Source organism: Drosophila grimshawi, unplaced genomic scaffold, assembly GCF_018153295.1.
Source record: "Drosophila grimshawi isolate 15287-2541.00 unplaced genomic scaffold, ASM1815329v1 contig_44, whole genome shotgun sequence".
Lineage (NCBI taxonomy): Eukaryota > Metazoa > Arthropoda > Insecta > Diptera > Drosophilidae > Drosophila > Drosophila grimshawi.
In genome coordinates, this window is record NW_025063240.1 from 10,259,057 (window position 1) to 10,282,918 (window position 23,862).

The 23,862-nt window shown below is 41.1% G+C and overlaps 5 protein-coding genes across 6 annotated transcripts; 2 read left to right on the forward strand and 3 right to left on the reverse strand.

Moving 5' to 3' along the window:
• Positions 1-5: 5 nt before the first annotated feature.
• LOC6558900 (transmembrane protein 258) lies at positions 6-465 on the forward strand. The gene is made up of 2 exons (XM_001984629.2): positions 6-86; positions 146-465. The coding sequence occupies exon 2, from the start codon at positions 147-149 to the stop codon at positions 381-383; it is 237 nt and encodes a 78-aa protein (XP_001984665.1). The 5' UTR covers positions 6-86; position 146; the 3' UTR covers positions 384-465.
• Positions 466-515: 50 nt separating this feature from the next.
• LOC6558841 (tumor susceptibility gene 101 protein) lies at positions 516-2,450 on the reverse strand. The gene is made up of 7 exons (XM_001984628.2): positions 2,239-2,450; positions 2,042-2,126; positions 1,905-1,970; positions 1,565-1,843; positions 1,316-1,497; positions 902-1,257; positions 516-845 (listed from the first exon to the last, which is right to left on the reverse strand). The coding sequence occupies exons 1-7, from the start codon at positions 2,281-2,283 to the stop codon at positions 659-661; spliced, it is 1,200 nt and encodes a 399-aa protein (XP_001984664.1). The 5' UTR covers positions 2,284-2,450; the 3' UTR covers positions 516-658.
• Positions 2,451-2,572: 122 nt separating this feature from the next.
• LOC6558738 (tyrosine-protein phosphatase non-receptor type 61F) lies at positions 2,573-10,727 on the reverse strand. Of its 2 annotated transcripts, XM_032742789.2 has the most exons (7): positions 10,266-10,727; positions 6,320-6,493; positions 5,989-6,251; positions 5,546-5,912; positions 4,781-5,322; positions 4,586-4,711; positions 2,573-2,728 (listed from the first exon to the last, which is right to left on the reverse strand). In XM_032742789.2, exons 1-7 carry the CDS (start codon positions 10,377-10,379, stop codon positions 2,692-2,694), a joined length of 1,623 nt encoding a protein of 540 aa, XP_032598680.1. In that variant the 5' UTR covers positions 10,380-10,727; the 3' UTR covers positions 2,573-2,691. The 2 variants fall into 2 exon arrangements, with proteins under 2 accessions (XP_032598680.1, XP_001984663.1); XM_001984627.3 differs by lacking the exon at positions 2,573-2,728 and having other exon boundaries at positions 3,643-4,711; positions 10,266-10,726.
• Positions 10,728-10,805: 78 nt separating this feature from the next.
• On the forward strand, positions 10,806-11,821 carry LOC6557773 (mitochondrial assembly of ribosomal large subunit protein 1). The gene is made up of 3 exons (XM_001984626.3): positions 10,806-11,247; positions 11,300-11,560; positions 11,628-11,821. The coding sequence occupies exons 1-3, from the start codon at positions 10,965-10,967 to the stop codon at positions 11,774-11,776; spliced, it is 693 nt and encodes a 230-aa protein (XP_001984662.1). The 5' UTR covers positions 10,806-10,964; the 3' UTR covers positions 11,777-11,821.
• On the reverse strand, positions 11,808-12,919 carry LOC6558519 (rhythmically expressed gene 2 protein). Its single transcript, XM_001984625.3, has 3 exons — positions 12,622-12,919; positions 12,473-12,561; positions 11,808-12,381 (listed from the first exon to the last, which is right to left on the reverse strand). The coding sequence occupies exons 1-3, from the start codon at positions 12,777-12,779 to the stop codon at positions 11,840-11,842; spliced, it is 789 nt and encodes a 262-aa protein (XP_001984661.1). The 5' UTR covers positions 12,780-12,919; the 3' UTR covers positions 11,808-11,839.
• Positions 12,920-23,862: the final 10,943 nt, after the last annotated feature.

Sequence of the window (23,862 nt, forward strand, 5' to 3'; positions counted from 1 at the left end):
ATTATTTTAAGAGCAACCCTAACCGCTTCCAGGCCGGCCACGTACAAGTACAAGGAATTGATAAAAACGGAGAATAACAATTAAATGTGAGTTAAACAAAGTAAACTTGGCTTAATTTCAAAGCTAATACCATTTGCACTTGTAGCATGGAGCACATGCAACGCTACGTTTCACCGATCAATCCAGCGGTCTTTCCACACCTGGCCACTGTTCTGCTCATCATTGGAACGTTCTTCACAGCCTGGTTCTTCGTCTTTGTGGTGTCCCGCAAAAGCACCAAGGAGAGCACATTGATCAAGGAGCTGCTGATCAGTCTGTGTGCCTCGATATTCCTTGGATTTGGCATTGTATTCCTCCTGCTAACTGTCGGCATTTACGTATGAGGCGAAAACAAATGAGATCATTCCGTTTTAGAAGAGATTTATGCATGAATAAAAAATTATGTGTTGTGGGCGTGTTAACGTACGTTGGGTTTTTATTCATATACATGTATAGTTTCAAAGATTCAATTTCAATTTAAAGCAGTACCGAATACATATATTATATATTAACATATATCAATTTGAGTGTTGTTTGAATATTAGTTTGCACTTGAAAAAACTGCAAATGTTCATGGGTAAACAAATAACTGAAAAAGGAGAGGATAAAGCATATCCTACTAGCCAGCCAGTCCTGCCTTCTGTCTACACTTTTGCATTGTGGCGCGCAATATGAACTGCTTGCGTGAGAGGGTGCGCACGTGCTTCAAGAACGCCTCCAGATCAATGACACCACCACGCAAACCCTCGCCCAAATAATAGATGGCATCCTCTGTGGAAGCTTCATCAGCGTAGGCATTCAGTAATCTATAAAAGCTCTGTCGGATTAAATAAAGCACATTAAACGAGATTATGAAACATACTGCCTATATAAAGGTGCTGTAGTTGTAACGGCCTCGTCCGGATCAATGGACTCTGCACTCTCAAGAGTCTCCAGACTTGTCTTCAATTCCTGTTCCTTGTCCTTCAGTATGTTAATATTTTTCTGCAGATCAACCTCATCGCGTTCCAGGCGACTGACGATTGCATCGATCTTGGCACTGCCCTCCATTAGCTCTTGCTTGGTGCGATTCAGCGTTTCGATTTCAGCCTGATACTGATTTACCTTCTCCTGTATGCGACGTCTCAACTTGTCCTCCACAGCGCTAATAAGTGATGCTTTGATGTGCTCCTCGGTAATTGTGCCTGTTGAGCTGGGATTAGCTTGGGCACCAGGGTTCTAAGCACGGTTGCAAATTTAGCGAGTATAACGAATGTTATCTTACCACCACACTTACATATCCAGCACTGCCCGGATAGACGCCTGGTTGTGGGTAATTCATGTACGGCGGATATCCGCCTGAACTACCAGTCGGTCCAGCACTGGTCGATGGATATGGCATGAAAGTGCCGCCAGTGGGATAGGGCGGAAAGTTACCACCGCTAGCACCAGTCGCACTTGGATAAGGTAGATATGGATCTGGAGGATTCAAAAATTGGATAATAGTAGAATCACGCATTTAAGACAATAGCGTGCAAAATATTACAGTTTGAGGGTTGTGGCGCAGCAACTTGTTGATCCTTGGGCTTGGAGTAAACGGGCGGATGATCACCGAATGTCACAATCATAACCTGTATAAGCGATAGCAGATCCGAGCTATGCGGCTGCCAGTCATGCAAATAGGGCAAATACACCTTGCCATTATGGTCCACATACATGGAAACTTTAATCTGCATTGTTGGCGTCGGTTTCACAAAGCACATTGGCGCATTCTGGGGATGGGTGTCCATTAGCCATATGCATATGGGAATGTAGTAGGTGCTATCTGTGAAATCGATATGATTAACACATTTCCGAGTCTGTTTTTAACAGAGCGAGCCACTTACTCTTATACACCACTGGAATTGTGCCAAGCAATGTAAACAAATCTTTTGAGCTGCCATCGTTAAACACTGCAACAACAAAAAATAATTGATTATCACAATAATAATTTATGCACAACTCACTCGTCGAACACACTCACCGAATTTTTGCAGATTGTATGTCAGACTGCGATACGTGGTAACGACATCGACAACATCTTTCCGTGTTTGCGCAATATTTTTATACTGTAACCAATGAAAGGGTATTTAATAATTCTGGTTAATTTAACAACATGAGCTCCAATTGCGTGACAAGCAAAAGGATGGAAAATGGCTATAAAGTTATGAGTCATCATACCTTTGATAAATATTTGTTAATTTGCGCCTCTTCTATGGCAGGCATTCTAGTTTCTTAATTTTAAGTCGAATTTGGATTGTGCACCCGCTGCTAAAACGAAGTTATTAAACAAATTTCTTTATATTCGCAGAACGCAAACAAAGTCGTCAATTGAGTACTTTTTATATGAGAGTATTGAGTACATATATGCAAAGTTATCGCACAACAACGATAACAATTCAAGTATCGATAATCCACGCGTTCCGCCGAGCTCTACGAAAACGTTACAGTTTAATAAATTGGGAGTCTTCAAGTGAAGAATCAATGCCCCCAAAAAGTCTGTGCGTGCAAAAAGTCATTTGAAAATGCTTTATTTATGTATTAATTATGTTGCTACATATGTGTGAGGGAAATGATATGTTCATTGCGTTTTATTCCGTTGAATGGATCGAAGGAAGGTTCGTTTGTGGGCAGTTACTTTGTCTTGGGCACTATGCGGCTTTTTGGGCGTCTGTAAACAAATAAGAACACAGAAATCATAATTTTTAATAGAGTGAAACGTCAGCACAATGGCTTTGAATTGTATCTTAAATGTAACTTTATTTGAATACTTTCGTTTTTGTCTCTTTACTCATTTAGGCATATATGTTTATATGGATGTATATATATTATGTGTGTGTTTGTTTGATTTGTGTAGGTGAACTTAGCCAATGTTCAGTTTACTAGGCATTACTATAGGTATTGTTCATTTGTTACTTTTTAATATAATATATATATATATATATATATATATATATATATATATGTATATATATATATATTATATAAATATGTATTTTCGCAATAATTATATATATGTAAGTATTTTATAAAAATCATCATCATCGTCGTCGTCGTCGTCATGAGAAGCGCACTTGCTTCTCATTGTGGGTGGTGTTTTAGTTTTAGTTGTTAAATTTTTGGATTACACATATAAAAAATAATTTTTCACTCTTACTCGCGTATTTTCACACTTACGCTACACATATGCATTTGTGTGTGTATTTATGCATTTACCTGTGTATACTAGTAAGTTAGTTAAGAGAGTAGATAGTATCTAGGGCATACACTTACTACTAAAAACCATTAAATAGTTTAACTCATTCTTTTTATCATCTTATCTGCTTTAAGGTTACATACATTTAATTTCATAATGTTAGAATACAAAATGGTTTCGCTCGTATCATAATTTTCCATTATCTTTATATTTGCTTTGTGCTATATATTTTTGCGTTTATCTTTTTAATCGGCGCATGCATTTTCAAAGTGCTCAATATCCAGTTCCAATCATATTCTCATTATTATTATATTTTGTATATATATATTTTTTGTTTTTTTTGGTAATGTACTGTTAGCGGGCAAAATAAATGGCCAATTAATATTCATTATAATTCAAATTTTTCTTTCGATCCTTTTTTGTTTTTGGCACATTAATGCATTCATTGCCGTTTGCTCTTTTTGTTGATATCGTTAAATACTTTAAACAAGTGTTCCATAATTAATCTTCATAAATAACAACACAGTATATGTTTGTAGATACTCACAAATTCAAAGTGTTTACGAAACTCAAGTGTTCAACAACAAGTGAAGCGTGGGCGTGGTCATGTGTACAACATACATATAAAATATTATAGATAGCAACGTTTTATTTCATATCAAATAAATGAAAAATTGTACATTTGTTAGCGAGCGCAAAATTAAAATGCATTTGCATATGGATATTACAAGTCGATATTTTAAGGTTTTGTTCACTTCCATTTCCTTTTTTCTTTTTTTTTTTTTTGTTTTCTTTTCTTTGTTATAAGTGTATCAAGATAAATTTGTTCTAAAATGTCAGTCTATTGCGCAAGAATCTACTTTTGTGGTTCGGTTTTCTTCTACACCGAATGCCTACGATTGTTTTTTTTGTGTTTTGTTTTTATTTTGTTTTTGTTTTTTTGTTTTAATATAAAAAATTCCCTAATATGCATTGTCATTATCGTTTCGACAAATGCGACTTTTTCGCATTGTTCGCTGTCCAACTCGTGTTGTGTGTGTATGTGTTGTTTTTGTTGTTGTTGTGTGTGGGTGTGTGTGTGCAAGTATTTGTGTCGCGCTGACATTTGATGTTAGCTCGATAAGACCTACATACAAACATACATATAGATACATACATATGCCCAGAATTGGGATCATTGTCAAGCTACTGCCACTTCATGCTGATAATTGCTACATCTACAGGCTACTTTCTGGTTTGATGGATGTGGCAAGGACTTAACCTAGCTTCGTGTACGCATAAGCGGCGATGACGCCCACAACAACACCAGCTGCAATATATGTGAGTAATGACCTTCGTTTTTTCGCCGCCTGCTGATTGTCCTCGTTCTCCCGCTGTTTACGCTTGATTTCGCTGACTTTCTGCTCCAGACTGGCCTGGTATTCATTGCGTTTTCGCCGTTTCAGCTCATCCCCGGTACTGTAATAGATTTATACATTTATATTTCATCCATATATTTTTTTATATAGAAATGTTTGAGTAACATACCTCGCTGTCAAATCAATGCCATTGACCTTGTGCTGATCGCCTGCCGTTGACTTCTCACTGTTGGCATTGACATCATCCTCGTCGGCCTGTAGCATTGTGACGTTACCATTGTTTGTCTCCGATTTCGGTTCATCTATGTTCTCGTATTCCTCGTCATCATCATCATCATCATCATCATTATCGTCGTCCGCATCGTCATCGCTGTCCGATTCCAGCTGCACTGGAATTGGTAGTGGCGGCAATGGACGATTGTGGTGCAGGCTGTCTGCCACCTCTGCATTTATGATCTGATTGATTATGTTATTGAGCGCATCCTTGCTATTCAGAGCTGGCTTGTCAGTTATGCCATCGCCATCGCCTAAAACAACATTGTCGCCATTTGCCTGCGCAGCTCGCATGTCCAGAGCGAGCACACCGCCCGTAATGGGCGCCGGTGGTAAGTTGAGCGATTGCAAACGTCGCGGCAATGGTGGCGGTTGCTCTTCCTGTGTCTGTGCATCCGTATCATTGCTAATGATTGGCTCCTCGGCACCCAGAAAGCTCTGCAAATGAAAATATGACAGGTTAGAATGCCGTTTCTTTGGCTTTAAATTGTCTTAATTAAAATTGCTAAAGTGTGCCTTATGCACATTATCCGCTGTTTTTTTATATACTTTCAATTTCGTTAAATAATTGTTATACAAAACACATCAGATTAAATCAAGCCTTATATCACTCTCTATTTAGAATTAGCGTTAGAGTTCAGTTTTCAATCTCAATACGTACAGGATCGTTCAGTTTCTTAATGCCCTCGATGATGGCCTGATATGAAAAGTCGAGCTGATCGGCCGTCTGTATGAGTCCCAGGCGATAGCTGCGCAGCTCGCACAACACATTCGACACATTGCAATCGCCGTACTTGTCAACCAGCACCAGACAGCAGTCGACCAGGCAAAATGTGCCGGAGCGACCAATGCCGGCGCTACAGTGGACCACGGCTGGGCCAACATCCTCCTTTAGGCCGCCCGAGTCGCGCACCTGTTGCAAGAATTTCAAAAATGCATCCGGCGAACTGGGTATGCCAAAGTCCGGCCAGGTCGTATAATGGAATTGCATAACTTCACGGCTTTTTTTCGTTTCGAGATCAGTTAATCTGCGACGTAAAAATGAAAAAGTTAAGTTAAAATTGTGTGCATATGTATATTAGATCGTGATCGATCTGCACTCACTTAAACCACCGGCGAACAAAGTTCTGATAGTTTTCGCAGCAGACCAACTCAACGGATAAGCCGACATCCTGCAGATTGAGCGCTTGCTGGGCTCCCAGCTGATCGGGCCAATAGCGATGGCATTTGATTTGTTTCTTCTCCATCAGCTTGTTGAGCATGAGAATCGCACACGATTCTTGCTCCCAGACCATTAGCCAGAAGTGACCCACTGTATCCCGCAGCGGACCCTGTGTGAGTATATATTGACGATCGGCGCGTTCCAGCTGTAAAAAGTGTTATTATTGCATTAATTGAAATTCAATGGACAGTTAATCATTTAATTTGTACTCACTTTCACCAGGTTAGCATTGATGTAGTCCACGCTGCCGCGCTTCAACACAATACGTGAATGGTCATAGGGATTTACATCCCTGTATCGGTTCAGTCCCCGATTCTGTGAACGCTCCGATTCCAGTGTAGTAAACAGTTTCACTTTAGCCTCGCGTTCGCAAATTTCACATATTTCCTGCAATCATTAAAAAAAAAATTAAAACGATTATGAATGAGTGTGGGCGGAGTATGTGGAATTTCTGTGTGATTCACGCTTGCGGCGCGCAAACTCAGATAGCTTTCTGGGGTTGCCCTCTCAACAACTGCCGACAGTCGATAGTAGTCGCTAATGTTGGCTATGTCGACTTGTTATCTTGGCCCAGCGACGCTTTGCGCCACCTTAGCATGACTAATTGATCACAATGTGCTCTGCACGTATGTGCAACATTATCTTTTCTTTTTTGATAGCTATCAGTTGTAACTACTTTCAATGGTATTGACAAGAGTTCTGTGTGTTCATATAGATACGGGGCATAACTGACTATCTGACTCAACATGCCCAGCCAAAATGCAAGGATATCATTGCCTCGAATACCACTGAAATCCTACTGAAGACCATAGCGTTGAGGTCGAACAGTTTATGAATGGCAAATAATATTAACTAGATGGTTTATTCCATAGGTATTCAAAATATACTTATATAAATTCACTAAGTAGAATTATTGTGTCAGGGAAATTTTAAATAACGATATACTCAGACTACTAACTTATATTGGAGTGATTTAAAGTATGTTGTAATAACTAAATGCAAATGTTTCGTCTGATTTTGGATTTGTCGATATATGTGTGATATATATAGTAGTTGTTAGCTAAGTATTTTTTTTGTTAAAGAGCTGGTTAACAAATTAACAAAACTAACAAAAAAAATTTATTTACAAAAATTCCTCAAACTATATTAATTAAATCAGAAAAAATATGTATATCGAATCTGATTCGAACAACAAATTCATTGTCATCTGCTGTTCCCGCCTAAGCGATCCATAATTCTACCCAATTGCTGGCCACTTGGCCACTTGATTGCGTATATATATAAAAAAAAAAGTAGTTGAATTTGTATACAACAAATGCAACTCAGCAGTCGGTAACGCATTCACAGTTGTGACTAACGATGAGGCGGCAATAACTTTGTTAAATTTTTGTGTTGCTTTTATTTTTTTTTATTTATTTATTTATTTTTTACTCAATTGTATGCGACGCAGTTTTTGATTCCAGTGCGAATAATCGTTTTTGTTAATTGTCAGTTCGTCATTAAGTAGGTGAATCAGTTTTAAGTCGTCAAGCCACTCCCTCTCCCCGATAATCAGCACAAATTGCGGCTGACGACTGTTATGAAATTTAATTGAAAAGAACATTGCCCGATAACGCGCAAAGAGCAACAGAGAGCAAAGCGAATTATCGAGATAAGACAGAATGAAATTTCAATATGCGTGTAAACTAAAATTGCGATGAGCATCAAGTGTCGTTATCATTGCCGTTCGAACTGTTCCTATGGCCAAAATTGCCCACATTATCAGCAATCGCTTATCCAGAAAAGAACAAATTTACAATAGCGAAAAAACCGTTAGTAACAATTTCATTTTGCTGCGCAATTTGAACGAATTATGTTGTTATTTTTTTTACTAGCATTTATATAGTTGGTGGGCCTTCTACTTATTCACATTGTTGGTGTGCAACAATTGTGAAGTCTTTGCCGTCGTTGCAACATGAAATTGAGGGCTGATTTTTTAGAGCATGTCTAACTGGGCTAAGAAAAGCAAGCGCACTCGACTGATATAAATAATGCACTTGAAAATATCTCTCATTTTAATATTAGATCACACCAGAAAAACAAATGATATTAGTAATATTTTTGTTTGGTAAAGAATTGAATGTACAAATTACAAAAAATATTAATACAGGGCAAGAAAAACAGGAAATTTAAATGTTGCATGACATTTGCCATAGCGAATATACCCACAATGTGCCGTAGGTTTGCTGGGTATACAAATTGCATGCTGCATGAATTGCAATATTGAACGTGTACATAGTTTGCAACATGTTGTTGTTGCCGCTGCTGCCACAATGAGTAGAAGCAGAGGTGATAAGTAACGAAGGAGAGCCTAACAAAAGCGTACTGTCAAATAATATTGTACAAAGTTGATCAAAGTGCTCATAAAGCATAAACATTTAAACTGTTTACGCTCTTAAAATGATATATTATTATTGCGATTGTTGTTGGGGGGCGGCGCTGGAGGAGGAAAAGGAGGACGAGGTACACCACAATTCATTGGAAATGTGCAGTGCTCCAAGGGAAGTGCTTTCAAGCGAAAAACAATTTGGATTTCATCAAGCTTGGCTTTTACCAATTTAGCCGGAAAGTTAGATTATCCTCGCAGCGCGCACAAAAGGGAACACAACAGGCACACGCACAAGGGATGAATAAGGCGTGGCAAGCCGAAAAAAATAATATAAGAATTGAGTTCATTACACAAAAATTCATCATACACACACAACAGACACACAGGGAGAGATACAGATACACGCAGGCAATGTCATCCTAACTGCGAAGTTAAATTCCGTGAAATCCAAATTCAAGTGAGTGGCAAAGAAGACGACGACGACGAAGCGAGCACAGCAACAGCTGAAGACACATTTCACCAGAACTGGCCATAAAGCAGAAACCTCAGCTCTGCCACAGACGGGGCACAAAGGCGAAGAGAGAAACCCAAACTCAAACTCAAACTGAAACGCATGCCCTTTGTGCCAAGCGCAAAAATTGCTTATGTGCGTGTGGATGTGTGTGTGAGCGTGTGGGTTTGTACTTGTATGCGGTGTCTACTTGCATTTGAGGTCGTCCAACTTATTTTTGTTTTGCTTTTAACGAAAGCTTATCGTACTCTCCAATTCTAGTTTAGACATATTCGCTGACAACAACAACGACAATAATAAAAATAGCTTTACAACTCTGGATATCGTTTGCAAGTGTTGTACATTATTCACATGCAAAATATGTGTAAGTAACAATTCCAAATATCAGCAATCAAAACAAATGGAATTCAAAAGATACATACAAAGAGACAGGCGCACACAACTATGTATTTCTTAGAATTGTGTGTACACGAATACCGACAACAAATTCGCAGAACACAAAAAAAAATTGCGACGCGTACGGCGCTTGTTATCAATAATAATCATAATAAACGTAAAACATTTTTGTTTTTGGAAATCCTAATTGTAAACGCCTCTGCTGAGTGCACACTACTATTTCAGAGTCCGAGGTGCACAGAAAAAAAAATACAAAAACAGAATTTGAACGAATTGCAATTTGCGTGGAGAAAAAAGAGTAGAGGCAGAAAGAAGAAACAGCAAAGCAGCATCCGAGAGCGAGCAACAAGCAAGAGCGCATGCAAAGTGCAGCAGGTGAGCGTTAGCCACTGTCTGTGTGTGTGTGAGAGTGAGTCGACTGTCTGTCTGTCAGTGTGTGTTTTTGAGAGAATGTGCCTGTGAAATTTTCGGGCGAACGTTGCGCGAGCGCCACAAACTAAAGCCAAAGACCGGAGTTGGGCTGCTGCTGTTGACCAGCGCCGACACCAAAAGCTACAAACACAGGCGCACGCTCACATAACAACGACAGCAATAATAGCGCAATGGGGCTGACCGTGAGCAGCGTGCCTACACACACACACTCGAATGTATGTATTTGTATTGGAGGCATCGGCATCTGCAGAAGCCTTTTGCGCACTCATCAAATTTTCGTGGAAATCGAATCAAAAAGGAATAAAATTGTATGTGTGTCTGCCTGTTTGTGTGTGTGCGTTTTGGTATTGGTGAATGTTCGTGCCCTGCTTCTTGCCTGTAGCTGTTCCTCTTTTGGGTTGTTTAATGTACATGGGATATGGATACGGTTATACTTGGTACACTTCACTTACCTTGTAGTATCGATGCCAACCGGACCCAGTTTTTTTGTCATTATATTCCTGTTCGATTTTCAGCCTGGCTGGCGTATTATCCTTTGTTGGCGTTGCTGCTCGATTCTCACTCATCGTTAATCACTCCAACTATTGTGTTCTATTTGTTATTTGTTTGTTTCTTTTTTTTTTTTTTAATAAATTAAAGGTAATTCTGTAATTTGTTAATAGCTGCTTGGTTTGCTTTGGTCTAGCGGCGTTGTTTTCGACACACGGACACCGACACCGACACACAACTGGCACCACACAGTAAATAATGCGTAAGAAAATTTGACTACTACGGCGACGGTCTGACGTTTTGTCCTATGTTGTCTTTTGCTCATTTGCTCGCTAGCGCGTGTTGGCTGTCAATTTATATATATATTAAAATAACTAAGTACGAGCACTACAGCATTTACCACATTATTCACTGGAATTACGATGAAATAACAAATGCGTGCGTTTAGTTCTGGTTACTAATGTTTTTCTCTTTTGCCTTTTTTTTCCACAAAATTAGTAATTGATGTTTCGATGGATGACGAGCAACAGCAGTTATCGAAAAAAACAAATCGAGCAGCTATCGCTAGTCAACGGTCACACTGGCGCACAAAATCCAACCAGTTGACAGACCCAAGCACAATCAGCTGTTTTTAGTCGCGTAATAATTTAGTTGAATTAAATATGCTAAAAACGCCCATTTTCCGCTTGATACGCGATCAACGTTTAAGCGTGCCTATTTTGCGTGGTTTTCATCACGAATTTACCAAGCCAGAGCCGAAAGCTGCCAAGCAACAGACTGAGAGCACAAATCAGTCATTTGTCGCTGGCGGCGTGCAAAATAAATATAAAATATTTCGCGACGAGGAAGCCACTGAAATTTTCGATGTGGACGAGTTGCGCTACCAGGAAAATGAGCTGCCCCCCGAAGCCGAACAGGATCAGTACTTGGGACTCAATTTGAAGAGTATGTCAGAATTACTGGAGATTTTTTTTATTCACTGATTTTTTCTTGGCAGGAGGCATTCGTGGCGTATTTGATGTTGAGGATCTAGTGGAGCTGTTGCGCAAGGAGAATGTCGACGACATCTTTGTATGCTATGTGCCCGAAGAGTTAAAGTATGTGGATCATCTCGTCGTTTGCAGTGCACGAAGCTATCGTCATATGCTCGCCACAGCAGAGTTTGTCCGCCGCATGTTCAAAATAAAACGGTCGAAGGGAGATCTGCTGCCCCGCATCGAGGGCGAGAAGAGTCGCGACTGGATGGCCATGGATTTGGGTGCGTATTCGATGAATATATCAAATCCCATTTTCGTTATATTGATATTATAAATTCGTTAATTTAGGCAACATTGCGCTGCACATATTCTCGCCCAAGGCACGCGAGAATTATGATCTGGAATCGTTGTGGGCAATTGGACCGCAATACGATCCGGAAAGTCAAAAGCCACACAATCCGCTCGGCAACATATTCTTGGCCAAGCCGGAAACGTAGCCAGCCTTGCTGAACGAATAAAGTTAATGTGTCTATTTTAAGAAATGGATTTTATTGTTATCTCTACCAGACGACAGCATCGTCCAACAGTTTTCTGTGAAAATCATAGAGGCTGGCAAACACATGATTTTTATTGATCTTCCCGCCGTACTTCTTCACCAGATACGAGTAGCTCTTCTCGTGCACAAGTGCTGCATGCCAGCCCGCGTCCTGGGCGCCCAAATAATCCGTAGTGGGTCCATCGCCCACGTGCAGGCACTCCTGCGGCTTTAGGTTCGCCAGACCCGCTTCCAACATGGCACGCTCGAATATGGCCGCCTGCGGTTTCTCCACCTTCGCCTCATACGAAGTGAGCGCAAAGTCCAAGTACCGATCGAGTTTTGTGTTGTGCAGCAGCGCTTCGAGGCGCGGATCAAAATTTGCTATCATGCCAACCTTGCACTGATCCTTTTCGGCCTGGGAATGTTTGCGCAGCTGCTTCAGCAGCTCCACGCTGCCATTGCACGGCTGCCAGCAGATGCTCGATTTGTACAGTTCCAGCAAATGGTTGGTGAAATTGTCCAATTTCTCATCGGGTATGGGTGCGCCACTGTCCGCAAATGTGCCTGCGACAGACAGCGAGGGAGAGAGAGAGAGAAATAAGAGATCAGTGCCAAAATTGAACTTTTGAACTTTGAAGCGAATTAATCGCTTTACCTGCTATCAGCTGACGCCACCAACGTTGCCACTCAAGTCGCGGCTGCGATTCACACCCAAAATTCGGATAGTCGCGATTCAGCTTGTACCTGCAGCAATAACAAATATATTTTAATAATAGTATAAGTAATCATGCAATTGATACGCACCAGTTGGCCTTGTAGTTTTTGGCCAGCTCGTCGTTATCACAGCGCGCACCAAAAAGCGCCCCGACCTCGCCATAATGTTTGCCGGGACTGGTGCGAAACTGCAGCAGCGTATTCGTCAAATCGAAGGTTATCAAGCGAAAGCGTTTCAAGCTGCGCATCTCTTTTCAATTAATAAGCTTTTAACTTTGCAGGCAGATCCTCGTCGTCGTCGTTTCTTATTTTTTCTTCTTCGCCTTGCGCTTTGGCTGAGTTGAGTTCGCGTACTACGTGAGTGGAAAGCATAATTGTTTTGTATGACCGCTGTTGCTGTCGCTGCTGATGCCGCCGCCGCTGCTGCTACCGATTATGTTGTTGTTGTCGTTGTTCTTATCAGCGAAATATTTGTGTAAATCTTTATTGTATGTGTTTGTTTTTGTATTTGTTTTTGTGTTTGTTTTGCTGTTTTGTTCTGTGCTGTGCTTGTCAATTCATTAATGACAGCTAACCTTATCTATATAGCCAATTCGAGTAATTTCATATATTGATTTGCATTGTCAATAAACTCATCAGCGATTTCTTATCAGTTGTGCTGCTTTTTCAAATGCGCGCAACAGTTGTGTGGAGCGTTGCCAGCTTGCACTGATTCTTAGCAGCTGGCAATTGTGGAGCACAGCATTGCCAACGTTAAATATTGGGTTAGTTAAGACACAAACCCGCAATAAGGCGCGCATTTGAAAATGGATTTGAAGCGGGAAGAGTTGATTGTTTGTTATGTGCAACGTTCGATTTGGCGCCGTTGCCATTTCGAGGTCGGCAACGTTTTTTTTTGCCAAAAATAAATGTGGAGAAGCAACTTGGCATATGCGAAAACGTGTCAGTTTTATTAATGCTCGTGGGAAGCAATAACAATCAGACGAACACAACAACAACAACAATAACAGCACTTGCACGTTTCTGTCGTTTTGACCTACCAAACAAATCTCTTTGTCTACCTGCCCCAAGTTGCCAAATTGTTTTTTTCTTTACTCGGAAAGGCAAGAAATGCATAAAAAAGTTGATTTACTGAGTTAGTTGAAAATAAGAAATTGAAATTGATTTTTTATTATATGATGTTTTCTAAATATATAATTTTTTTTTAATGTTATAGGAAAGTGTATCAAAAATTCGTTGTGATTTTTCAATCTGGTTCAATAAAAAATTGCATTTGCCGAGGATCAATAAGAAAAGAAATTGGCAATGAAAGTAGCGCACTGCCAAATTTGTATCCTTTTATTGGCGGTGCAGCAAATAAAAAGCATAATAACAACAACAAGAGCAACAACAACAACACGCACACACACACACACGCATACACATCCGTATAAGGTATTCAACGAAATTCCAGTGAAACCACACATAAAAATAACAAAAGCATAAATTCATTCATACCCAAAACGGCTTCAGCTTCAGCTCCATCCTCAACTCCGTCTCCAACTAGCAACAAAAGGTGTGCTGCACACACACACACACACACAACGACAGCAACTTCTTTGTTGTGTGCACTTTAAACTTCACGCGAGGATCGAAGGGAAAGGGGAGGAGCATCGCATCGCTTTTGGACAGCGGTCGCTGATTTTTGTTGACTCGTTCGCCCACAAAACAAAACAAAAAAGAAAAAAGAAAAAACAAAAGCAAATAAAAAATAAGTACAAAACTAAAATTTGCGCTTATTTAATCTGTTGGGCTGCGCCCAGTTTGCAGCACCTTTGGTATTTGCCAATTTTGTACGTTTTCGCTATAAATAAAGTATCAATTTGCCTCAGTCTTGTTCGAGGTTCGGGTTTCTATGGAAGGGCGAGGGACCCCAAAATCTCTGTAAATTCCATACATACCAGCCAGGGAACGAGTGGTTTTTGCTGTTGCTGCCTGTTGTCTGGCATTTTGTAGGGCCAAGATACAAAAATATACCAAGAATTGGTAAAAGTATGAATGGAATTTATGAAAAACTTCATATAATGCATTTGATATGTTGGTTGCAAGTTCAAAGTATTATTTATGTTATTGGCATAGATAGAACTATTGCCCGCAGGAGAAGTTCTTATTATTTGGGGATGGGTCAAAAGTTTCCACATAACTTGGTCTAAACTGAACTCCCAGCCCTTTTATGTTCCAGACTTATAAAACATAATCGAAAAGGTTTTGATTTTGAAAATCTATTTAGCCTTAACTCAGTATTTTTTCCAATTATATCGAAAGTGATCAGCACGATCGATAATTCGATATATATATATATATATATATATATATGTCAGATGTGCCGACATATGTCCTACTCAATGATTAGTATGTATTAGCCTGTGTTTCGCCAACTACTTAAGTTGCAAAAAAAAAAAAAATGAAGAAAAAAAGTCCGCCCAACTTTCAACAAAAACTTTCCCAAGAAAATTAACCAAGCAACCAACTCAACCAAGTCAAGTCAAGTCAAGCCGAGAGCCGATGCCGATGCAGAGGCGAGCCAAAGCAAACCAAACCAAACCAAGCCAAGCCAAGCCAAGTCAAGCAGCCAAAGAGCCAGCCAGCCAGCCAGCCAGCCAGCCAGCCAACCAATAATAATAAAGTCAATGACTCCCATGGAATTTCATGTTGGCCCTTTTCGAAATGTGTCTGCCAGTCGGTCGGACCAACTCCAACTCGGCTGGCTGGCTCTTTGGCTGTCTGCCTGTCTGGCTGTCTGTCTGTCTGTCTGTCTGACTGGCTGCCGGACTGCCTTTTAATATTATCTGCACTTTGGGTCTTTGGCTGCCGCCGCTTTTGTTGTTGTTACCATTGCAGTTGTTGTTGCTGCTGCTGCTGCTGCTGTTTGTTGTTGTTGTTGTTTTGATTGGTCGCTTTAACCTGTTTGCGAATTTCTACCATGTTAATAAATAATTTTTAGAGGATTCGCTAGCAGCAGCAGCAGCAAAAGTACCGCACCAGCGCCAGCGCCATCAGTAACCGGACATTGAAGCCAAAGACATTGACTGCAACTTGGTTTCCTTTGGCCACTGGATTAGATAGCCACTTGTGTTGTTCTTGTTGTTCTTTTTATTGTTGTTGTTGTTATTGTTGCACTCTTGCACCATTCTGTGTGACTTAAAATTGCAGACAGACAACGCCTGTAGCAGCGTCACTTACCACCCGCCACCTTCACCACCCACCTCAAAATCACCCACCTTAACATGAAACACGTTTCCTTTTTGTGCAGCTTTTCTTGACCAACACTGGCGAAATAACAACAGAAAATCTGGCTAGGAAATTGTGGCTTAAGCCCAAATGGCTTTTTTACTTTATTTACTAAAAAATACATAATTAACTCAATCATGTTTGCAATAGGATTAGATGAAGATTTCAAGCCTGAAGTTGCTGAGTTAAGTCAGTGTTTTATTTGCAATAATAATTACTAATTGTAAATAAATTAATTATGAAATACGGAACTCTAATAAACATTGCAAAGATAGCCCAAAAGTATGCTAAATATAAATGTACAAAATATAATTAGAAAGCAATTAAAACCGTCGAATATAAATAATGCAGAAAAATGGAAAAATATTTAATAAAAAGAAATATTAAAACTAAATGACAAATGCTGATATATCACAAAAGATGACACGAGAATTGATTAAAATCTCTCGTTTTAAAAACTCTCAACTTTTGTGAGTTGGACGGACCAGAAATGAGTTCCCCGTGGAATAGATTTTTGGCAATGGATTGTCCTCCAGATTGATTTGAAGTTGTATCTCAAATTGGAACTAGTATCACAGTATGCATCACTTCATGGCTTCATACCCACACCCATCTCCAACTTCAATTCCAACTTGAACTACAGCTCCAACTACAAGTTGATGGTGTTCTTGTTTGAAATTCCTTGTCAGCCTTTTGGGTTTATTTTGTGTTCTGCTCGCAGTGTCGAGTCTGCAACTTTGCCGGCATCTTCGCCTCCGTCTGCGTCGTGTGTTCGTCTTCTGGGCCTTTGTCTGAGTTTTATGTGCCGCTGCCTCTGGTTCGTTTGTTAAATGTTTGGGTTTTGTTTGAGTTTATTGAGTGAGTTCCCGGAAAAACGCAAGAATTTGTCTTTGGCCGTTGTGTTTTTGCTTTGCTGCTGCTGCTGCTGCTGCTGTTCTGCTGTTGTTGCTGCCGATTCGGCGGTTGCCGCACTCTGGACCACGACGAGACCAAAAGCGACGCCCAACGCCAGATCAGAGACGCAGCCGAAGAGATGTAGACGACTTTTGGAGTTCGAGTTCGAGTTGGAGATGGAGATGGGGATGGGCATGGGCATGGGGATAGAGGTTGAGGCAGATGTCGATGCCACTGGTGCAGAACACAATTCGTTCTCAAAGGTGTCTGTATGGGTTTGAGCTGATGTGGGGTGGACAGGTGATTATGACTTTTGGCAGGACACTTAATGCGTTGGCGATCAGCGGCAAAAGATCAGCAAACGCAAAAGCAAAAGCAAAAGCAAAAGGCACAAACCATTCAAATGACTGAGTTTGCAGACCGTGTGAGCTACTTAGGGATTCCACTTCAACATACAGCACGCTTTCGTCATCGGAAATCACTTAAGATTCCCCTACATTTAGCTGAATCATACAATTCCACAGATTTTCACCCACAACTAGGAGGGGAAATAGGGCCCCTCCCCCTGCCCCCCTCGACTATGGCTACCAAAAATAACGGAAATGCCTGCATTAGACATTTGCTATTTTCGACCGATGATTGAGTTGCAGTGATTAAGGGAAATAGCTCCATATATATATAGACATATATATACATATGTATGTGTGTAGCTGCCATACGGAAGCATGGAATGCATATGTACGACTCTGTCTATCTGTCTGTCAATGTGGCCCCCAATAGAAGCCAACGCACACGGAGAAGAGAACCAAAGGGCCCGACGAAGTCGTCGCATTCCGGTGCCCAAGCGGCGGGCACTGGGCATTCCCAGACAATGCCCAATGCCCCAAACACCAACACACACACTCAAACACACACTACACACACACAACACACACACAACACATATTCAAATACAGACGGCGCGAGAGAGATAGAGGCAAAGGTTGTACGATCTGTATAGCCTTCCCTATATATATATATATATATATATAATACTTTAAATAAAACTTTTGCTTGCTGTGCAACACACACACACTCGCACACACACACACACTCACACACACATTACATTTTTGTTGTTGTTTGCTTAGGATGGATTTTCCCCTGTTGATGATTTTCTTTGCATTGCTTTCTTTTCAATTTTCTAGTTTTTTTTCGGATCTTCTATTCTGTTTTCCTTTTCGCTCTGTCTTTGTGTTATTGTTTTTTGTTTTTTTCGCTACTTTATTTAGACGCTCAACAATGTTGCTATTTTGTTGTTGTTGTCGTTGTTGTTGTTGTTGTTGTTTGCTGGTTTAAATTTCTAATTTTGTGGGCAAGTGAATCTGAATTTGAATTTACGCTGTAGGAATGATCTAGCATGTACCATCCATACATATTTATGTACAGTGGCACTTGGCTACAGGGCAAACCGGAATTTGACTAACTACAAAAATATGCCACCAAAATAGAGATATATTTTTCAAGAAATCTAAAAGTATTTTAATGTGCAAAAACAACATCGAGAACCAATCTGTTAATTGACTCTCCATTCACAAAACATTTTGAGAAATTCTCAGAAATGTTTTTAATCGCTCAAAGGTATTTTGTTTTCTTTATAAATATGACAAATGATTAAAATCGGTCGCCAACCCGGCTTAGATCGCAGCTTAACCAATAACTAATAAAAAGTAAACAAACACTATATTATTTTTCTGAGGGGGCGGGGGTTCCCTTTGGTTTCCGCTAAGACTGTATTAATCTGTGTTAATTAACTGTTCATTCATAAGTTGTAAAATATGAATAATATATCTAGGCGGGGGGACTTCCCCATGGTGTGTGCCCAGTTGCCCAGTTGCTCGTAGAGCAGCTCGACTGTATTGGGATAGTGTATGCAAATAGCGCTCTGTAAGCGTATGCGGCTGTCCCATAGATCTGCTCCGTATCCCGATGCTCGTCGCACTCGCACTCGCAGTCGCCGTCGCCGAGTCCATTACTTAAAGCAGATACAGATTGAATATATAGCTGGCTAGACTAGACCAGACCAGACAATGTTTAATTTGTGTGTGCAGTGGAGATCGGACACGGCTGCTGCTGCTGTTGGCTGCTGCTGTTGGCTGCTGCTGTTGGCTGCTGGCCTCGAGCCGCGGTGGTAAAAATTATGCCAAGGGGCAGCTGGCAGGGGGCTTTTAACGATCATTTAAGCATGCCTATAAGTAGGCAACAAATGTGGGTCATTGTAAAAAGGATCTGGCGGCAGGTTAGAAATCCTGATGTATGAGTCACCCTGACGCATGTTAATTCACTTTGGACGAAGCGCCAGCGTTGCGACATTATTTGCTAGCCATGTCGACGTTTACGTCGACGCTGACGTCAACAGCGGTGGCGACGGCGACGCCGACAGCGACGTTGGCATCGTCTGCTGCTTCGTTTATTTTTGGCCTGTCGCTAGGCTATTTTTTGACTATTTCATCCACGGGCCGCAGCCGTGTCTGTCCCGTCTGCGGAGGGGTGCCTGCAGTTGTGGATCGCTGGGCGGCGTTAGCTGGGTGGGGTGGTCTAAGGGGGATGGATGGATGGGCTATGAGACTGGTCGCTCTGCTTTGCCTTTCCGACTGTGCTTTGCATGTTATTTTTGGTATAAACATCTTTATGTGCTTTTAAATATGCTGCGAAGTGACATTAGCTTTTGAGCGCTTTTCTGCGGGGGGATGAACGCAACGAGACAGACGTCGCCGATCTGCTACAGAAATAAAATTTGTCACAGACTGTTAGATCACAGATGAGTGTCTGCTTGTCTCTATGCCTGTCTGTGTGTGTGTGTGTGTGTGTGTGTGTCTGAGTATATGGCAAACATGGCTAAACATAGCCAACAGCGACAGGAGTGCAGGGGAAACGACGGGGGCCGCTTCTGCGCGGCTGCGGCTGCGGCTGTTGCTGCTGCTGCTGCTGCTACTGCGGCTGCTGTTGATGTTTTGATTGATTGTTCGCCTGACACCACAGCTGCCCAAGGTGGCAACACAGACGCTGCAATTGGACCAAACTCTTAAGAATTTAAATCAAGTCTAGTTTTTTTTAAAGAACTGGAAGAAAAAACTAAAAACTAATCAAGAACCGCTTCTAAGGAAGTTTAATGAACCTCAAACAATGCCTGGCTCTAAAATAGCGCAGAAAATATTTATAAATAAATAAATTGCAGTAACACATACTGAAATAAATATAATATATTATAGTTATATGGACTACTAAGACTGTTGAATATAACTTTTGAAAATATTGACTCTAGTCTGGTATACCCTTTATTATGTGCAGCAACTCAAGAAAGAAGCCCCAATGGCAACCTCTAGTTAGAAACAAACTACAACTCTAAGCACATCCATACACACACACACACACACACACACAGATGCACACACACACAGTCAAAGTAGCACACATCCGTTGTGTGTTCGTGTGGTACGTAAGAATGGCTGGCAATTGCATGTGCAGATGCAGATGCAGATGCAGATGGAAACGCTAAGCGCTTTTTCTTTCCTGTGCATTTATTTTCAAATTATTGCGCACAGTTCTTGAGTCATTCTTCCGCATTCTTCTTTGGTTGGAAAATGACCGTTGGACTTGGCAACAGCCAACTGCCAACAGCTAACAGCTAACAGCTAACAGCCAAGAGCCACTGATGATGCCAGCCTTATTTGGCAAAAATTAGCAATGCCTTTGTATGCAGATGCAGATGCAGGTTGGCCAAGATCTAACTCGAGTTTGAGTTTGAGCCAACTTAAATGGCACTCCCTAATGCTGGGCCGGGTCTGACATAGGCGCAGACATCGCAGTTTGCAGAAGGCGTAGCTGATAACAAAGAGGCCGAGCCGAGCAAAGCGGAGCGGGCAGACGAATGGACCGTCGGACGGTCGGACGGTCGGACGGACAACGGTCTGCATTCCAGTCATACCATAGACCATAGACTGCATACCACATGGCACCACAGCAACGGCGTCGCTTTTCATATTCAAATGCGACGTGGCCCAGACCCAACGCGCCACGCACTTAACATAACAACAGCAACACCACCAACAACAACAACAACAACAATGGACAAATGGAGACGCAGACGCGGGTGAAGCTGCTGCTGCTGCTGCAACTTCAAAAGCTACGCAAACAGCAGAATTGAGGAATGTGTGAGAAAGGGTTAGAGCTGGAACTGAAGCTGTAGCTGAAGCTGGAGCTGAAGCTAGAGCCGGCGTTGAAGGTCTGTGGCGTCTACGATGATCGACTGAAGTTGAGGTATGGAGAGTGATTGAGGTGGTTGATGATAGAACTGCATGTGTGCATATGCACAACAGCAATCATAATGATTACCTCTAAGAATTTTTGCTACAGCCTCAAAGATTATGCATTTTCCCATGTTACAGCCAATAGTAGCAACAGCAACATGAGCAGATTTGAGTTAAAGGCGTTTAAGCCATTATCAATGTCCAATTATACTTGATCACAAGAAATAGCTGAGTCAATGAAACTAATTAAATGACTACCTCTACGAATTGTTGCAGCGAATAGTAGCAACATGAGCAGATTTGAGTTAAAAGATTTTTGAAATATATAATTTATATACGCAATTATTTTTGATCACCCATAGAACTAATCCATTCTTGCTAAAGAGTCTAAATATGAATTCTAGGAGTCTCTAACTTGATGCACTTAATTCCCACATTTCATACATAAAGCCAAATGTTGGCTTACAAAACCGTAATTTTCCTTATAAGTGAATGCACAAACACGCATGCATTTCTCTGGTTTTCGTCTATTGTTACCCTATATATATATTTTATTAGGGGTGATAGATCTGCTATTGTGCCACTCAAGCGATAGCACAGCACAAAATTAGTTTCAAGAGCAATGAGAGAATTTGGTGTTGGTGTTGGTCCCATGAATGAATGGGTTTTTCAATGCATGTTGGTTGCAATTGTTTTTGGTGAGAATCGAAAGTGTCTCACGCTGCCTGCACAATCGCTGCTCGATAAGAATTGATTGCATATTTACAGTATTTACAGTAATCCCCAAGAAAACCTCCTACTCTGACATCGAATTCCCAGAAACTAAACGGTCTCCCTTTTGATGTCCTTAAAGCGGTCAAGGCGTCCAACCATGTGTTGCCCTCGGCTCTTGTTTTGTAATCAACACATCACTTCCCACACTTGACGAGGAGGACGACGAAGACAACGACAACGAATACAAGGATACAATATTGCGGCATTGTCACTTTGATATTGGCACACCCACACCCAAGACTAAGACGGAGACGGAGACGGAGACAGCGTAACTCTAATCACTTCAGATTATGTTGGTGGCACAGGAAGTTGTTGTCAGCAGAAAAATCATTTCACATGCTGACTAAATTGAATGGTGGGCCCATTGGTGGTGGTCCCCGAGCGATGTCAGTGTGGTGCGGATTCCAGGAAGTACCCAGAAAAACAGAACACAAAAACAAAAAAAGAAAAAAACCATTCAATGCAATAAATGCAACTGACCGATGATGCCGTCGTTAGGTTCTTGAGAAAAATCCTATTTTCCATTCGCAGTTCGCCGTTCGCCGTTCGCCGTTCAGCAATGCGCTCCTATTTCAAATGCCTGCTCAATGACTTCTACGAATTTTGCAAGGCATCGATGCCGGTGCCGATAGCACTACCAATACCCCGATACCCCAATGAGCCAAATGAGTGCTGACCAGCCACTTGGCTTGTCACACGCAGCGAAATCGCAGCGGTTAACTCAACAGAACCTCCAGCAGGGACATACAGATAGAGAGACAGAGACAGAGAGAGAGGGACAGCATCAGCTGCAGCAGCAGACCGAGGCCGACCGACAAAAAATATGACCAATTTGTTTGTTATGCATTATGCCTGTCGCTGATACATTTTTTGAAAACACCGCCTACAATGCAATCTCATTATTAACCCAGACACTTGAGTTTTCTATAGTCTGGCTGTGTTACTTCGTCTGAATTCTCAGTCTATGTATCTCCCTTGTGTGGGTTGGCTATGTGTCTGTGTGTGTGGGAAACTGAAGATGGGAGTTCCCACTAATAGAATCCACATCGATTCTTAAACTCTTTAAATCAATCAGAAAGTAAGGGAAGCAGAAGTCATTCTGATCATTGTGAGCTAAAATCGTGTCTCAGTTCTCCTAATTGTGGTACTACTTGAGCTTAAGATTTGATTGTTTTTCCAATTTTAAGAAATCTAATCTTTATTTTAATTCAATACCTCAGTCAATGAAGTTAGTGTTATCCTACAACTTTCCGAATGCAGAGATCAACAAGTTGAGTAAGGAAAAGTATGCATTACGTAGTGCTTATTTCCTGTATGGCTCTGACTGATTGTTTATATAGAGCACAATCTGGATCGTTGTAACTGATGATTTCCTAATCAAATTCTTCATTTTACTTGTATATCGCTTTGACTCAATGTGTGGTATCTGAAAGTTACGAGCGTTGATTCCATCATGCATATTTGTCTATCTATTGGGGGCTGTTTGTCTCGTTTGACTGTCTCTCCGTCTCTCCGTCTGCTTGTCTATTTGACTAACTGTCTCTCTGTCTGTCAGCCTAGTTGGGCTCCCTCTTACTGTCCGTCCGTCTGTCCGACTGTCCGCCCGCTACTCTCGATCTGTCTGCTTTGTTATGGTTGGGCCCCATTACTGCATTCCACATGCGCAGTGTTTGCCTTGATGTTTTTTGGGTGTTGATCTTGTTGCTGTTTTTTTTTCCTCTTTTTTTCTGTTACAAAATCATTCATCGTACATATTAAAATTGTAAAAAGCAACAACAAATATGCGTACATATGTATGTATGTAGATAGAAACATATAAAAATTCTTTGCATTCCAATGAATCATGCTGTTGTTCTTGTTGTTGCTGTTGTTGCTGTTGTTGTTGTTATTGCTGCCGTTAATGTTGCTTTAACTGCGACAGCGTCTACTTCTACTTGTAAACTTTAATTAGGTAACATTGAAGTATGTGTAGGTATGTACACACGTCTGGCACGCCGCTGCCGCTGCTGCTGCTGCTGCTGCTGCTGCTGCTCTCTGTTGTTGCTGTTGCCGTTGTCGTTGTCGTTGCTGCAGAGTTGTACTTGTAGCTGTATAGCTTTCAAAA